Source organism: Neofelis nebulosa, chromosome 8, assembly GCF_028018385.1.
Source record: "Neofelis nebulosa isolate mNeoNeb1 chromosome 8, mNeoNeb1.pri, whole genome shotgun sequence".
NCBI lineage: Eukaryota > Metazoa > Chordata > Mammalia > Carnivora > Felidae > Neofelis > Neofelis nebulosa.
In genome coordinates, this window is record NC_080789.1 from 68,542,431 (window position 1) to 68,560,138 (window position 17,708).

Here is a 17,708-nt window from a genome sequence, read left to right on the forward strand (position 1 = left end):
TTTGACACACTGAAGAAATTTAGGTGTGTTTTCTAGAAAAGACTACAATTTATTTTATAGGCCAAGACCCTCCAGTTGTTCAGATTTATATTTAGATGATGTTTTTGGATTTTCTTGAAAGTCTTTATTTTTCTACTCCTATGAAGTATATCAGTAAGATTTAAGTACTGAGAAATGCAGTTTTGAGGACTAAATTCTTGAGTTTTCTATAACCATGTTTTAATATGAGTTGCTTTACAAAAAGTAAAATAAATTATTTTAAAACAGTACCTCTAAGGGTGATCTAGTATCTATTATAAAGGATGTTTACATTTTATAATTTATTGCATCCACAATTCAGGTTCCGAAATATCATGCTTTAATACAAGAAGCATACAGAATTCACTCTGATATATCATATGGGACAGATCTTTCTACATTTCTGGAAACTACTGTTTGAGGAAATAGGAACTGAAACTTATGCACGAATATAAGAGGCTTCTCATGTTTAAGATGATAGAGAACCTCTGTTACCATCTAAGAACAGAGCTAGAAATGCTATTTTGCTTATAAAATATAAGAAAATAACATTTAACATATTCAGATTTTATGAATTGTCCTTTATACGATTCAAATGACTGCTTTATGCTTATATTAGCAAGCATTTAATCTTCTTACAAAAGGAAAAGATCTCAACATAGGGTTATTTCTTTTAACTTTTCTAGTTCTCCCCAGATACTATTTCTAAGCTATGGCTGAGTAGAGGAAAGGAATGGAAATGTTAAAATATTAGCACCAGCAATAGAAGTAGTCAAGTAAACAGTTTTGCTGTCATTGGCAGTTTCTTTTCTAAGAGGTACCTCAGACTGAATGATACCAAATGCTTTTGTGGAAGCTAATTTCTGTGAAAAATCATGCCACAGACTAACAAGCCATCTGACTGTCAATATGTGACCAGAAAGACACCGTTGGGGAAACTGTTTAAAAGAATCTAATATAAAGGTAATGTTAGATTGACTCCATTGTTAACGCTGTATTCATTTACCTGAGGTACATTTGGGGTGTGGATTTAAGTCCATTACTTGGATGCAAAGATCATTTGGCTCTTAGAAGTTGTATGACCAGCTACTTCCCACTTGCTCAACCAAAGGGTAAATGAGATGTCAGGCTATCTGCTACCTAAACCTAGATTGCAGGGTAGATTCATCAGAACTTGGCATGAAAGACTAGACAGACTGGATGGTGGGAAATGCTCTGCCAGTGCTAGCTTCCTTTTCCCTTTCCCTTATCAGGTAAAATAAATGTTTACAGTCACTAGGAAAGGTCATAACTTTTGCCTCTTGACTCAAGGACAGTTTGGCTTCCCAGATTTGAGGTCTTTCTTTGACGTTGAACTACATAAGTAACACACAAGTTTGCTTTTCTGAGAATCTTCCAGCCTGCATTTTTTTGGGCACCTATTCAAACAAGGCACAATGTTTAGTAACTAGAATTTCGATATAAGGAATCAGCTATGATGACATTTAAGATAGCGCTTAATAAATGTGAAAAAAACAAAGCCTTCTAATAGTAATAGTATCCTAAATACCTTCGTTTCAAGTTCTGATTTTTGTATCTTCACGAATGAGTGAAGCAACAATGCAGATGACCAACCCCCCCTGGAATGTTTAGTCCATTTCTGCAAGGTCTCTGTATCACAGAGAAACTTCCCTTCATTGAGGAGCAAAGCTAGACTACAGAAAGTTCTGTCAAACCAAATTTGATTTTTCTTTTAGAATAATTTTGAACATTCTTTGTGCAACGATGCTGTTCTTTCTCGTGATGACCAGAGGGAAACACTTCCATGCCACTTTGAAATATTAACCTGTAAAGGGGTAGCAAGAATGCATACTTGTAACTATGAAGGAGAGCATATACGGTTGCAATGGCCTTAGGAGGATATAATACGAGGCACGGTGCCACGTGTGCTGGGAATACGTAGGTTCCCCACGCTGTTCCCACTTTCATGAAGCTCGCCACTTAGTGGAACAGACGGTTCTTTATCAAAGAATCACATAAAACGTAAGTGCAAAGTGTGATAAGTAGGTGAAGGAAAGGAGAACCTACCACAAGAGCGTATAACAGGGATCTAGTTTAGATGGCAGGCCTCTCTGACCACATTTAAAGATTTCCAGATTCTTTTAACTTTGGCAGACACCTGGGTTTAAAAATGTGGGAAAGAACATTCCAGGTGGAAAGAACAGCATGTTAAAAGGTCCCGAGGTGGCAAGGAGAAATGAAAAAGGCCCAGGGAGTGAAGGGAGGTGTTGTTCATTTTGGGCCTAAAGAGCAACATGTGTGTTCAAGTAGGCAGATCTCTGTAACATAGTAGGAAATTTGACTGATTCTAAAGAGTAATGAAAAAAAATCGTGTTTTTTTTTTAATTTTGAAAAAAGGATTGATAGGACTTGGTGATAGATTGGACATGGATAGAAAGATTCAGGATAGAGAATGAGACGTGTCAGTACCTATAGCCAGATTCTTCCTGTGAGCAGTTGGGTTAATGACAGTGCTGTGTACTGAGATGGGGGCAGGAGAATGTGTGTCTATGAACATTTTATTCTATTTTAATGTCACATATAATGTACCATATATAGTATATTACATATATTATATTTTTCAATCAAGGTATATGCCAACATCATTCTTTTCTGGTCTGCCCATGCAATGATTCATTGATTGTTCGAGAAGTAGCTATTTAGAGAAAAAGTGAAAATGTAAATTATGTTTTAATAGTTCAAAGTCTGTTTTTTCTACTAAACAGTTCATCAGCTACAGCAATTCTGTCTTATTCGTGCTTTATCTTTCAGAGTTTCTGGCCCACATTTCATTCTCAATATTTGTTGAATGAATAAATACCATCTGTAAAATACTTCCACACTGAAATATAATCACGTTAGTAAATTTTAATAATTATGTGCTGAGTATTTCAAAGTATGTACTTTCTGCTACAGGCACATGATGCAGCATTATTTAGTTTCTCATGTTCTAATTCTTTTTAAATTTTGCTCTTGGCTGTTTCCTTGAGTGGCCAGTCATACAATCTTTAGAGCTAAAGATATGAGATAGGAAGATGTGTTCCAGCTTTTATGAGAAGATATCCCTTCGCCAGGACTAAAATCAGGATTAGGGGCCAAAATCTTAAACCACTAATTCATACTTCATGGGCTATATTATGTCATCTTCAAAAGAGAATGTAATGATATATATATGGTACAAACAGCATGAGATTAAGTCTCGATTCCCATATTTTTAAGGATACCTACCTTGCTTACATTTTTTCTGAGTTTGGAGAACTCTAAAGTCCTCTTTTATGAAAACTGTAGATATACATGTAAGATGCTATACATGTTGGCATGCTGATAAAAATAGCAATTAAATTCTGATTATTAAAAGAAAGAACAGGAATTTACTACTACTCCGTGCCAAACTTTGAGGAGCATGATATCTCCTAAATCCTGATAGCACTGCTTTGTGGTAAATAATATTACCCTCATTTTACATACGGGAAGACGGAAATGTCAGAAGTTAGTTAATTCGGCCAAGATTTATGCCCGGTTATATTCATCATCAGAGCCAGAGTTTCTGTTCCTTGTTAATAGATATGAAGCTCTATAACAGTGTCGGGATGTGGTAAGTACTGCCGCATTTTATATACTTTTTTATATCAGGTTAGCTTAATATGAATAAAATCAGTGAGGTTCCTTTGAATAAATATGCAGTGAAATGGAATTTAACTGAAGCCCCCAGGCCTACTGCCACATATATTCTGGGAACCCCCTAGAGGGGTTGACTAAAGCACAGTATACAGTGCATTCCAGGTACCGTGACTCAGCTGTGCAAACGGCCTGAGGCGGTAGAGAACCTGTTGAGTTCCTGCAACTGCACCAGGGCTGATGAAGCTAGAACACCGAGGTGGGGAGGAGAGGGAACCAGAAAAGAGGGTGAACCCTGCAGAACCATGTTGAGAATTTAGATTTTCTCCTAAGAACAAGGGGTGGGGGGGGACAGGAAAGGGTTTTAAGCAAATAAATATGATCCAGGTTTTGTTTTTAAATTTTTTTTTTTTTAATGTTTTTTATTTATTTTTGGGACAGACAGAGACAGAGCATGAACGGGGGAGGGGCAGAGAGAGAGGGAGACACAGAATTGGAAACAGGCTCCAGGCTCCGAGCCATCAGCCCAGAGCCTGACGCGGGGCTCGAACTCACGGACCGTGAGATCGTGACCTGGCTGAAGTCGGACGCTTAACCGACTGCGCCACCCAGGCGCCCCAGGTTTTGTTTTTAAAAGGTCACTCTCGTTTTTGTGTGAAAAGCAAATTGCCGGAGAGGAGAGGCAAGAGAGGGTTCAAGGACAGGGATTAGGACTGTTACAGTTGACAGCAGAAGAAATGATGGTAGCTTGGACACGACTGATGGAGGCAGAAATAGAGAGTAGTAGACTAACTTGAGAAATACTCTGACTAGGTGTAAAATCAACCAGACTTTAAAAAGGACTGGATGTGGGGGGTAAGGTAGGAAAACTTTTTTTTTTTTCAACGTTTTTTATTTATTTTTGGGACAGAGAGAGACAGAGCATGAACGGGGGAGGGGCAGAGAGAGAGGGAGACACAGAATCGGAAACAGGCTCCAGGCTCCGAGCCATCAGCCCAGAGCCTGACGCGGGGCTCGAACTCACGGACCACGAGATCGTGACCTGGCTGAAGTCGGACGCTTAACCGACTGCGCCACCCAGGCGCCCCAGGAAAACTTTTAAGAGAAGACTCATGCTTCCGGTTTGAGTAACTTGATAAATGGTAACAATATTCTCTGGTTAGGAAACATCGGAAGAAGAGGACACTGTTACAAGTTAGATTTGGGTCACATGGAATTTAAACTGCCTTTGAGATATCCAAGTATATACATCAGTTAGGACACTGGACATGTGCAGCTGGAGAGGAGAAGAGAGGCCTGGATAAGGATGTCACTTGAGCAGTCCTTGGGATATGAAGTCTTGGGAGTAGATTGGAAGACTGGGGGGTTTAAAAAGGACCGAATGTTGAGAAATTTAAGCAACGAAGTGTTAAGCAAAATACTCTTTAAAAGAAAAAACCAAGAAGTTCCAAAAAATATCAGTGTCATTAATAAACACAAGTTTGGAAGCATTCTTCGAAGGCAGAGAGCAGATATTTTTCACTGGAAAAGTCTGTGAAAGAGAGAAGGAAGCCAGGGTAAACCAGGGTAAGTGGGCTTTTTTTTCCCCCAGAATAAGCCTGGCAGCAGCTCCAAGTTAAATCAACGTATACGAAGAGAAGGTGTGGATCACTGGCAACCACTGACCAGGGGGTCACCAAGGAAACTCGATCTGGACATTTTAGCCCGTTTGGGCTGCCACCTTCGCTCAAAGGATAAGGCTGTGATCTAGGGCCTTTACAGAAGACACTAGGGCCTCCACAGCAGACAGAGAGGAGTTACAAGCAGGAATGGAAGCTCCATCCACGAGGAAAACACATGACAGCATTTTGCTCCCACAGAAACCTCTCCTAGAGTGCCCCCCGTGGCTGGCAGTGGGGTTCTCAGGGGATGCTCCATACACAGACATCTGTAGAGAAGCCACTTACAGGACCTACAAGAGAGCAACCCATCAATGAAACCTGCAGGATTTAAGAGCAACCTCAAGTACTACCTAAGTTAACCCACGTCCCCTTCATTCACAAAGACAGACAACCTAAGGTCACTAAGAATTTAAGGAAAACCAGCAAGCAAGAGAAGGGCCAAGTTGAACAAACAGAATTAACTCCAGAAAAAAAAAATACATAAATTTAAGGAGCAAAAGAAGCTTTTGAAAACTTCCAATCAATGTCCTTAGAAAGATTTGAGGAAATATTGCATCTGTAAAACAAACATAAAAAGATAGGATGAAAAAAAGAGGGAGAAGTTCAAAACCAAGTTATTATAAACTCAAAACATGACTGTGAAAAATAGTTAGTGGACAGGTCAAGAAGTAAAATAGGGGGCACCTGGGTGGCTCAGTCGGTTGGGCATCTGACTTTGGCTCAGGTCATGATCTCACAGTTTGTGGGTTCGAGCCCTGGATTGGGCTCTGTGCTGACACCTTGGAGCCTGGAGCCTACTTCAGATTCTGTGTCTCCTCTCTCTGCCCCTTACCTACTTGCAGTCTATCTGTATCGCTCTCTCTCAAAATAAACATTAAAAAAATTAAATTAAAAATAAATAAAATAGATATAGCTTAAAAGTAATGTGTGTTATATAGTAGAATACTACTCAGCCATAAAAAGAATGAAATCTTGTCATTTGCAAGGACATGGAGGGAGCTAGGGAGTATCATGCTAAGAGAAATAAGTCAGTCAGAGAAAGTCACATGATTTCACTCATATGTGGAATTTAAGAAACAAAACAAACGAGCAAAGGAGGAAAAAGAAGAAAGCAAACCAAGAAACAGACTTAACTATAGAGAACAAACTGATGGTTATCAGAGGAGAAGTGGTGGGGGCATGGGTGAAACAGGTGATGGGGATGAAGGAGTGCACTTGTGATGAGCACCAGGTATTGTATGGAAGTGTTGAATCACTAAATTCTGCACCTGAAACTAATATTTACACTGTAGGTTAACTCACTGGAATTTAAATAAAAACTTAACAAAATAAACTGTTTTTCTACTTAATACTTCTTCAGACCAAGTCTGAGGGCAAAGCCAAGTCATTTTTCCAATGTGAAACAACTCAGAAATTCTGTTTACAAACATGGACACACTGTAAGAGGAGTCAATCAAGGTGGATTCCAGCACAATGCAAAATGAACTGAAGAAAGAAGATAGAATGGTGTTCAGAGGACATTGGCAGCTCAGTGAGACCCAGAGTGCGGAGGAGGAGACCATTCAGAAAGTAACAGTGATGAAAAATTCACTTTCAAAGTTTTAATCACAGACGACTTCTATATCATTTATTATGCTGTCAAATATACCACTGGTTCTTTGGAGCATAGTATTAACACAATCATAATGTTGTAAATGCTGATTGTTGGTTTTTAGTGTTCAAAACAACCTACAGAAAATTACGAGACTTAGTTGTTTTACAGAATAATATGAAAATATTATGAGTCTCAATATTATAAAAAGCATTTCATTAACCACAACAATTAGAAGTGCGTGAGAGGATGGATAGAAAGAAGTACGCTAATTTCCTCATCCGTCATATGCACGAGTCTAGAATTGATAAACCATCTCAGAGGTTTTAGTGAATAATTTAGAAGGACTAACTTTATATAAAGAACTAAAAATAGAAACGGTCATTAATGGTTCTTGCTCTCAAGCGAAACTGGTCTGTGTGATGGGTGAGAAACTTTTTTTACTCATTTAATACAAGTTTCTATTTTTTTTCTTTAACCATACGCATGTCTTCCCTTCTTTCTTTGACTTTTATAGTTTTTTATAATTTTTCATTTGTTATTATATACACACACACACACACACACTACCTCATGTTCATGAATATATTCATTTTTCTTTCTTCTACTTAAAATACATACACTATGTGTTTTTTTTTTTTTTTCTTAATCCTGAGAGCTACTATCTTTTTTTGGTTCTGGACAATTCTCTTCCATTATGTCTTTCTATTTTGTTTCTCCCTGGCCTTACATGTTTCTCATATTAGGAGAGCTATTAGAATATGTTAAATTTCGGGGCACCTGGGTGGCTCAGTCGGTTGAGCGTCTGACTTCGGCTCAGGTCCTGATCTCACGGTCCGTGAGTTTGAGCCCTGCATCGGGCTCTGTGCTGACAGCTCAGAACCTGGAGCCTGCTTCTGATTCTGTGTCTCCGTCTCTCTCTGACCCTCCCCCCGTTCATGTTCTGTCTCTCTCTGTCTCAAAAATAAATAAACGTTGAAAAAAAATTAAAAAAAAAGAATATGTTAGATTTCTTATTCTTGCTTCCCCCCACCATGTCTCTTAACTTTGTATTTGTCTTTACCTATTTGTGATATGATTTGAGTGATTTCCACGGACCTATCTTCCAGGTTCATGACTCTCCCTTCAGCTGAGTTCTCTTTATTTCAATGACTTTTTTTTTTTTTTTAGAATTACTTTTCGGCTCTTTTTCAAATAAGCCTGATCTTTTATAATGTTCTTATTTTATGAATTTTGTTTCTTATTTTGAATCTTCCTATTACTTTTTATTATGTTGTAAAGTCTCTTTTAAGTTGCTTTGCCATCTCAGGGGCGCCTGGGTGGCTCAGTCAGTTGAGCGTCCGACTTTCGGCTCAGGTCATGATCTCATGGTCCGTGAGTTTGAGCCCCGCATCGGGCTCTGTGCTGACAGCTCAGAGCCTGGAGCCTGCTTCGGATTCTGTGTCTCCTTCTCTCTCTGTCCCTTCCCTGATCGTGCTCTGTCTCTCTTTCTCTCTCAAAAATAAACATGAAAAACAATTTTTTTAATTAAAAAAAAAATAAGTAAATTGCTTTGCCATCTCTAGTTACTTAAGTATGAATCTTATATCTCATGCTTACTGATGTTCTTCCTGAGTTTTCATGTGGCTTTTGTAATTTAGGGTTGTGAACTCGTCAAGTGTTTCTTCCACAGATGTGCTACTAGAGTACTGGATTGCAGAGGCATTTCCATGTGGTTGTTTTATATCTGTCAGGGGACTTATGGATTTCATGAGTTCGAGCAATTTTTATGTTAGTTTCTGTGCTCAGGATTTTCTTACCAAATAGGTAGTGCACATTTGAGAACACCTCCCAAGAGTGATAGTATTTCTCCCACTATAATAGTTAAAGAATGGACGGGGGCGCCTGGGTGGCTCAGTTGGTTAAGCGGCCGACTTCGGCTCAGGTCATGATCTCGCGGTCCGTGAGTTCGAGCCCCGCGTCGGGCTCTGTGCTGACAGCTCAGAGCCTGGAGCCTGTTTCAGATTCTGTGTCTCCCTCTCTCTGGCCCTCCCCCATTCATGCTCTGTCTCTCTCTGTCTCAAAAATAAATAAACGTTAAAAAAAAATAAAAAATAAAAATAAAAAAACAGTTAAAGAATGGACTGATTCTAATAGTAAAAACTTAAGAAATTGTGTCAACAACATATGATGGATTCACAGTTTTTTTGTTTTTTTTTTAAAAAACACAATGCCAGTCCACCCCTTTTTATGTTACTGTGAAAATGAGGTAAAAAAAAAAAAAAAAAGAAAAAAAAAAGAAAAGAAAAGAAAAGTGCTGGGATTCAAAGCATTAAAGGCAGAGTAGAACCTAAAAGCTGAGTCTCTTTGTTGTTAAAATGCATTTTAATTTTTATATGGATGTTGACTGGTGCTTACTCAAAGATCTTGGCTTCATGATCCAAGTGCCTGGAAAGCAGCTCCCTTAGCATGATCCTCCTATCCTGTGTTGCCTGTTATCAAGCATTTTAGTGATGTTAATTCTTTCATGCCCAATTAGCAAATTCAAGCAGACCATTAGATTCTGCTTTGTTAGGTCTTTGTCAACAATTCACTTTTCCTTTCTTTTAAACCATGCAATTTGCTTACAAACAGAAAAGCTTCTTGAAGATCACAGCCAGGTGTTATTTTTTTTTCTTCCCACAGTGAATAGTAAAACACTTGCCATGTTGATATACATAGGCACTCTATAAATATCTGCTGATTGAGCAATTTATTAATGATTTTCCTTCTTCTCTTTGATTTTCCCTTTTTTGTATTGGGTAAAGGAAACTTGCCAGACATATTTATATGACAGTTTCAGGAGTTTACTTTCTTTCCATGTTTTTATAGAGACCATACACAAAGTAGGTGATTCTATATTCATTTATCTAGTTTAAAGAAAATTACAATGGTTTATTTTGTGTTCCGCTCACAGAACAGAGTGTTCTGAACATCAGCCCAAAGAGGAAGAACCTTAAGCTGAAGGTACAGCCTACTGTTTACACTGAAGGAGCTTGTGTGTGGACAAGAAGCGCTGACAGCTGAAATGGATCCCATGGAACTGAGAAATGTCAACATCGAACCTGATGATGAGAGCATCAGTGGAGAAAGTGTTCAAGATGGCTACACTGGGATGGGAAATTTAGAAAAGGCAGCAATGAGCAGGTATGGGGTTAAAGATGACCAGGTTCCATGGAAAAATGAGAGGTTTGTGGATGTGAGAACAATGTTTTTCAATTCATTACCTATTTGAGAGATAACAATGACATCGATGTTAACACATCAACTTTCTGATCCTAAAGTATTCATTATTACATCATTATTCTGTGTCTCTGATTTAGACTGTGTGTGACTAACTTAGAATTGAAGTTATAGCATTCTTGTACCATTAATATAGGATACTTCGAGTTATATTAGCCTACTGTTTCTTTTACCTCTTGGACTATTTTCTCTATCCCTCTTCCTTTGACTGCCCCTTAAATGCTGCTGCGTCTCCAGAATTCTGTAGGGATTCTTTGGTCACTAAAAGTGTCCTGTGAGCAAGCTCATTCACAACTATCACGGTCTCACCCACTGAACGTGTGCCACGTCTTGGGCCTGTTAGACATCTCCACTTCCTTTCAGATCGTTATACCCAACTGTGTGCTACACATCTGTACGGGGTATCTCACATGTCAGAACTGCCTCATGTATAAAGTCAAACTTGTAATGTCTAATATTGAACTCCTATGATTCTCTTCCAAACCTGCTCCTCCCCAGGAGTCCCCAACACAGTGAAAGTCACCACTATCATACAGCAACACAATCTGAAGACCCCAATTAACAACCCTGAGTTGTCCCTTCCCCCGAACCACACATCCAATGTTTGATTGTAGTCAGTTGGTTCCACCTCTTTGAATACTTGAAATCCACCCACTTCTGTGTACCCATTCTACTGCCATCTTACTTTAGGTCCTTATCTGTCACCTATTAAAACAGGCTGGTTGGTCTCCCTGTCTTACAGTTTGCTCTCCCCCAACTAGCTCTTCACATCCCTGCAAAAGTCATCTTGTACAGTTGCCAAGGGACTGCTGTTCCATCCCTTGGTAAGGCCTTTCAGTGGCTCCCCATTAGCTATAAGACAAAGATTGGGCTACACGTTGCTTGGCAATGATCTGTCCCTTGCCTAGCTCTCCTGTTCATCTCTTGCTCTGCTCCCTTTTTGTAGGGAAGCCTTGTTGAGCCACTCCCAGTTCCCTGTGCCTTCACTCATTCTGCTCCATCTGCCTGGAATATCCTCTTTTAGTATCACCCACCTACCTGCCCCTTTCTCTCTATTGATACCATTCATCCTTCAAGACACAGCTCAAAGTCAGAACTCTTATGAAGTCCCGAGGTGGAAGTGACCACCTGCTCCTTTGTGTGCCCTCTCTCATCATTATACTGCTACAACAGGCTAATGGCTTCTGTGGTCCCAGCACAAATCACACGGCCTGGAATGTGATACGTGCACAATAGCCATTTGATAAAGTAAACTAACTCCTCACCATATGGTATATAACATGAATGATGCACGACTTAAGACACTTAGAAGGAAATTTTTGACCAAATCTCGGCCTGAGGTAGAGAATATCCTTAGACAAGGACAGCTCATTTCATTTCACAACATCCAGGAAAGGCCGCAGGAGGAAGCACTGGTCTTCCTCCATGGAGCCAGTGGAGTAAACTTTCATGCTGTTGGACCAGAGAGGCCACAGACATGCAAATCGTGGTGTTTTCTAGGTTGAGCAACCCTTGAGAACGCACGATGTGGCAGAACACAGGGCTCTGGAATCTGTAGAGTGGATATCTGAGTTTGGAGACGATATGTATCTTCCGGAAGCCTCAGTGAAAAATGCAGAATGACAAACCAGCACCTAACATTCTCGGGGTGAAGTGAATACCTGAAAAGATCGCTGATACTCAGTAAACCTTGTTTCTTTGTCCTCCACTTCGTCACCCTTAGTAAACTGATCAACTCTGATGGCTCTTGTTTCTGAGAAAGATGAGCATAGATGTGATCTCTGCAGAGGTGGCCGAGCTGAAGGGGATGCCCTCCCGAGAACAGTCCTACAGGGTCATTCGATTTGGGCTCTGAAAGCCATAATGGAAAGAGCAGGAATGCTTTTGTTAAAACTGTATCAAGTGTTCTGGGCCACTTACAGTGCCTTAGCTTTTAACTCCTGACTCAAACACAGGTCATCATTTTGCAATTTTACAATCACTCTTAAAAGATGGGTTTTGCTTACATTTGGTTTGGATTGTTCCCCTAAATATGTTTAATTTCCCAAAAGTTCACAATTCATTTATTTGAAATCATTATACTTATGTTTTCAATACAGGCTGGGTTCAGTATCAAAACATTTAAGACGTTCAAAACATTTCTCATATATTTTATCCAATATTGTCATGTGTTATTATAATTCATCACATGCCAAAATAAAAACTTACGAATGACTCAAGAAAGAAACTCTTACTTACTTTTACATTTTACATTTTAAAAACTACTCCTGGACTGAAGGATCCTAATGTATTGATTAAGGATAAAAAAAAAAAAAAAAGAATGTTGGCATTCCAGAGTTTAAATCCAGATGACACTTTTGCTTTATAATCCTTAGGCCTGCTTTAGGCTCCATTTCATCTTATTGTCTGTTTCCAACTATGAGCATTATGTACCAGTCTCCACGCAGCAAGTATATTAACTACCGACGATTAAAATAAAGCACCAAAAGGGAGCAGGGGGTTGCGGGGGTTAGTGCAGGGATGAAAGAAAGCAGCATCTGAGGGCACGACGCTCCCTATAAGAAATAGGAGGATGCCAGGAAATGTTCCTAACTTGTGCACAGGAAGCATCTGGAAAAGCACATAAAGCTTAGTAATTTTGTCAGCTGGTCCTGCATACACTTTGCGTTGTTCCACATTCTCAAAAAGGAACCTGGTTGTCCCTCTTGCTCGCAAGATATTTTCAGGATTAGCTTCTATTACAAAGGATAATTTGTACAGATCGCCTGTAATTATTACTCAAGCCTTTTGGAAACGTGGTGGTAGTAGATCTATATCCTCAAGACGCCTGGCAGACAACTGGGGGACCTGTACAGGAAGGCAATGTGCAGTTGCCAGCCTCTGCCCAAGTAGCCCACAATCACCACGGTGTTCACAGATCATGACATTTTAAGGTCCTGCTTCCTTCCCGGCTCTTCCAATTTCATGGGTGTCTTTAATGCTTTTCTTCCTTTCTCATCGTCTAATAAGCCAAATGTATTTCCAGAGCAGTTAAAATCCTCACACTCAGACACAAAAACCAAACACGACACAGAGCTACCATTGAACTACATTCCAGCACGGGATAGGTGAATACACAGGTGGAGCAAAAAAAAAAAAACAAACAAAAAAAGGAAAAAATACCAGCTACAGGGCCCTGCCTGGGGCTGCAGGGCGCCATGGAAGACTCTAGACTTGGAGCCTAGTGGGTGTAGGCATGGTACTTCCCTTTTCTGAGCCATGGTCACCTCATCCTCAGAGTAGGGGCGTGAAAGTTCCTCTCACAGGGATATTCGAGCATCGACTGAGTTGAAGATCAAAGGCCTAGGCCCTTAGCAAATATCTGCTGAACTGAGAGAATCATCTGATTATGGTGGGGCAGGAGTTGAGAAAACTCAGTCACTGCTCCGGTACCCTCTCTTTGTGAGGGCCCTAAATGGAAACCGCATTAGCTGTCATTCTCTTTCTTGCAGAGTTAATGTGGGAAGAAGAAATGTGGCTTAAAAAAAGGTGCCAACTGAAAAACTATTTTCTCCTTTCCTAACTTCGTCTCTCCTTCCCAAAGTACATTCATAAGTGGAGGGCAGTTGTTGGTCTGGGAGGACCACTGATATGAAGAGAAGGGGGGAAGGAAGAGAAGGAAGAGAAGGGGGGAAAAGGTTTCAACGCCTTGTTTTTCCTCCCTGATCCAGTTACTTAGGTCACCCGAAACAAATACAATTCAGAGCATTTACTTAGATGTTTTTACTTTATTTCTTTTTTTTTTTTTTTATGTGCATTCAGTCAATTTACTAACGAAGATGCTGAAAGTCAGAAATTCCTGACAAATGGATTTTTGGGGGAAAAGAAGCTGGCAGATTACGATGATGAACATGTAAGTGAATCTCTGCTTTCAGGCAGTAAACAGGACTTGAGGGTGTCTGATCTACCTAGGTCTCTGTGGGAAAACAATGTGACTGAAATTTTCCAAGCCTTGATCAGCACATTCTCTGTTTATTCAGGCCCTTACTGGAATAAGGACTTGTTTTTCCTGTTCGCCATATGGCTACATAAATCATTTATGAAATTCATTTGTTTTTTGGAGAAATCATTCTAACCCAAATGTAGTCTGCAATCATACATGCTTTCCTTTCTTTATGTTACTCAGCCTGTATTTTTTATTTTTACTGAGACCCCTGCTAAAACCAAGCATTCCATTCCATTGAAAATTACATGCTTTTACTGAAGTAACAGCTTTTGTTCACTGTGATTTTCTTAGTCTTCAATTTCGAACCATAATCTCCTCCAGCAAAGATAATGTGAGAATAAGAATAATTTGAAAAAGGTCACCCTTTTGGCAAATATTTGCTTCAAACGTGCCCCTTTTTCTTTAAGCATCCTGGAACCACCTCCTTTGGAATGTCTTCATTCAACCTGAGTAATGCTATCATGGGAAGTGGGATCTTGGGCCTTTCCTACGCCATGGCCAACACGGGGATCATACTTTTTATGTAAGTATTTGGTTCAAAGCCCATGCACACCTGTTGTTCTTTCAGTTAACAACCTCAAGTCTGATCTTTGTGAACAATAATGCTCTGAGAAAGTATTAGCATATTCTTGGGCTTATATAGATAGAACAGCAACCTGAGGAATGATCAGAGCATACCAATCCTGGTGCTTGTTCAACCAACTGCCCCTAACCAAATGGCAGAAAGTATATGTGCTCAACCACCTAGAGTGCTGGAACAGCCCTACCAGTCCATAGAAAGCAATTCACAAAGTGATTCACCATAAAAAGATCTTTCCCAGCAGCAGATCTGGCTTTATCACACTCTTAGGAAAGATCCCATTCCAATCCAGGCCTACAGATCCCTGCATGCTCCGATCTCTTCTTGTGCCCCATCCCCTACGCCCCCTAAATGCCTGATAACGATGGGCACACTGGCCTTCTCTCCATCCCAGAAGTTGCCATATTCCTTCTCACCACAGGGCCTTTGCACATGGTCCTAGTATCCTTTTCCCTTTCTTCCTCATCTAGTTAACTCCTCATAGCACATCTCCCCCTCCCCCTCATCGATACCTTCCCTGACTTCCATGACTGGGACAAACACTCCCCACAGTTTTAATATTTTAGTGCAGTTGTCTGATATATTTGGTTAGTGTCTATCTTCTTCCTTGCTAGACTATAATCTCCAGAGGATGGAGCCAATGTCTGTTTTCACCCACCAGATGTCTGTATCCCCAAGACCCAGCATAGTGCTTGGCATGGAAATATTTGCAGAGTAGCCAAAATGTATTCCTAGACCTATGTACTTGGTCAAATGCTGCCTAAGGACAGCAGTGCCACATAGCTGACCTGGAGGATGGATATCACATCATCTATGACAGACGGCCACAGGTGTTTGTGTACCTTACGTACAGCCTGGTATTTTCCAAGACACAGTTGGCAGTAGTGAAATTCTTCACAGGAATAAAGTCTAATATTAGTCAGGCATCCGTGTGAATGCAGATTGCCACCCCTAATGCAATGCCAGGGTGTTAAATAACTGTCTAAGAATGCAATGCTTATATTATATATAAATATATGCTATTTATGTTTTGAACATCATTTGTGATTATCTAATCACACAGCTATTTGAGGGCTAAGGATCAGGCAGGACTATAAATATTTATATTGTGTTAGTGCTTTGGCCTGTTTTAGGTATAACATTTTTTAGCTGAATGGATTTTTATGTCAACCACTCTTTATGTCATGTTTGAAATAAAGGGTTTTTTTTTTTTAATTCTCTGAATCTTAATGGCTTAGAGATGTGTTCGTATACATAGTCGTATACTTCTGTAATGTATGCTATCTCTAAGACTGCCTTCTCCTTATTAATTACACATGCCATTACAATCAGAAGTTATCATCGCTTACTGATGAACAGAAATAAGAAACTCTTCCCCCGATCCTAAGGCCACAAGATTATTTTCAAGGAAGAAGAGTATTTCACTTTTAAAACCGACAGCCTCATTTCAGGCCTAAACAACATTTAACAGATGAAGATGTCCAGAGCAATTAAACTGTTATACATGATGGGGTATGTTCTGTGTATCCAAGTGGCACAGACTGAATGCAGCCATCTCCCTTAATTCTCAACAAGTGACACAGGATTTCATTGGTTTTACTTTTAGTATTTTTGGCCAAAGCAAGTATATGTTTAGAATACAGGGAATGCTCATTATTTTTCCAGGAAACAAAATTATGCCATCTGAACTGCATCTTTAAAAACAGGGAAGTTCACAGGGCATACGGAAAAATTTACGAATAAGTCATTGATTACAGTACTGGTAAACAGACTTTGTGGAAAGCAAGAGCACAATATAGCTAGTTAGAAACACTTGAAACTCGTGGCCCAAACGTACATTTGCCAAGTTGACTTCGTCAGGAATTACCAAAGAATTAGATCAATTGTGGCAAAATGTTTATTGTTGTGTAAAATAAAGAATAAGGGTTTTGTTGTTGTTGTTGTTGTTGTTTTGTTCTTCAGGTTTTAGGTAAAGGTTAGTATTGTTCCTTTATTTATTATATAGGTGCTTCTATCTATGCTCTTATTTCTGCTTTCCAAATCTTGTTTTTGGAGAAACACTGATCACTGTATAAGAATCCCTACATGCCTGTGGACATGTGGAAGAGTCTGAACCAGAAAGGATTCTTTCTGAACACATATAAAGGCATTTTCCTGCACCCTATACTTCCTTCTCTTTTTTTTCTATTTTATAGGCAATTGCCTGAGCTGTGGCTCACAAGTATCTTGCCATCTAACATGCAGGATCAGTAGTGGAGTTTAGACTCTGCATGCTTTGGTGTCTGTATTTCTAGATGTTACATTAAAATTTAGCCAGGCCGTCAAATAGCCCTTAAATTATAAATGTGGCTGAGACTATCACACACACCTGATGTACATATACCCATATGCTGAGTAAGTAGGCATAGTGTTTGCTAATTTTGCTATACATTCAGCATCTAAGTTGTAAACCAGATTCCACTAGTGGAAAGGTTAGGAACTTCTGGTGGTACGTTTTAGCACATAAAATATAGCAAATTCCTGTTGTGTGACAGGAAAGGGTATGTGTAGAGTTCTGAAAAGAATTTCTCAGCTTCCCCCCAATCCACATACTTTCGGAAGGTTAATGACTGAAAGGGCCCATGTGATAATTTATTATAATATCTAACATGAGTTGTGTCTTCTTTATTATAGACATTTATTTTCTACTCTCTATTCCCTTCCTAGAATCATGCTGCTTGCGGTAGCAATATTATCCCTGTACTCAGTTCACCTTTTATTAAAGACCGCCAAGGAAGGAGGTATGCTACCCCTTAAGTCCAAGACGTCCTATTTTGATTCTTGTTAAAGGTATTTCAGTCGATAGCTCTAGAACTGGAGGATGATTTTAGTTAATTTCATATTGCATTTTCTCTGACCCCAATGACACGGCCTCTCAATGTTTTTAGTAATTTGGGCAGCTCAGGGAAGTGAAAG

The 17,708-nt window shown here is 39.6% G+C and overlaps 1 protein-coding gene across 2 annotated transcripts in view; it reads left to right on the forward strand.

The window, feature by feature from the left end:
* Window positions 1-17,708, forward strand: part of SLC38A4 (solute carrier family 38 member 4) — a 71,748-nt gene that overhangs the window by 31,666 nt on the left and 22,374 nt on the right. For both annotated transcript variants that reach the window (XM_058743030.1, XM_058743029.1), the window contains exons 2-5: window positions 9,863-10,092; window positions 13,990-14,080; window positions 14,581-14,696; window positions 17,460-17,533. In XM_058743030.1, coding sequence (XP_058599013.1) covers window positions 9,974-10,092; window positions 13,990-14,080; window positions 14,581-14,696; window positions 17,460-17,533 — 400 coding nt within the window. In that variant the 5' untranslated portion in view covers window positions 9,863-9,973. The remainder of the gene's footprint in view (window positions 1-9,862; window positions 10,093-13,989; window positions 14,081-14,580; window positions 14,697-17,459; window positions 17,534-17,708) is intronic.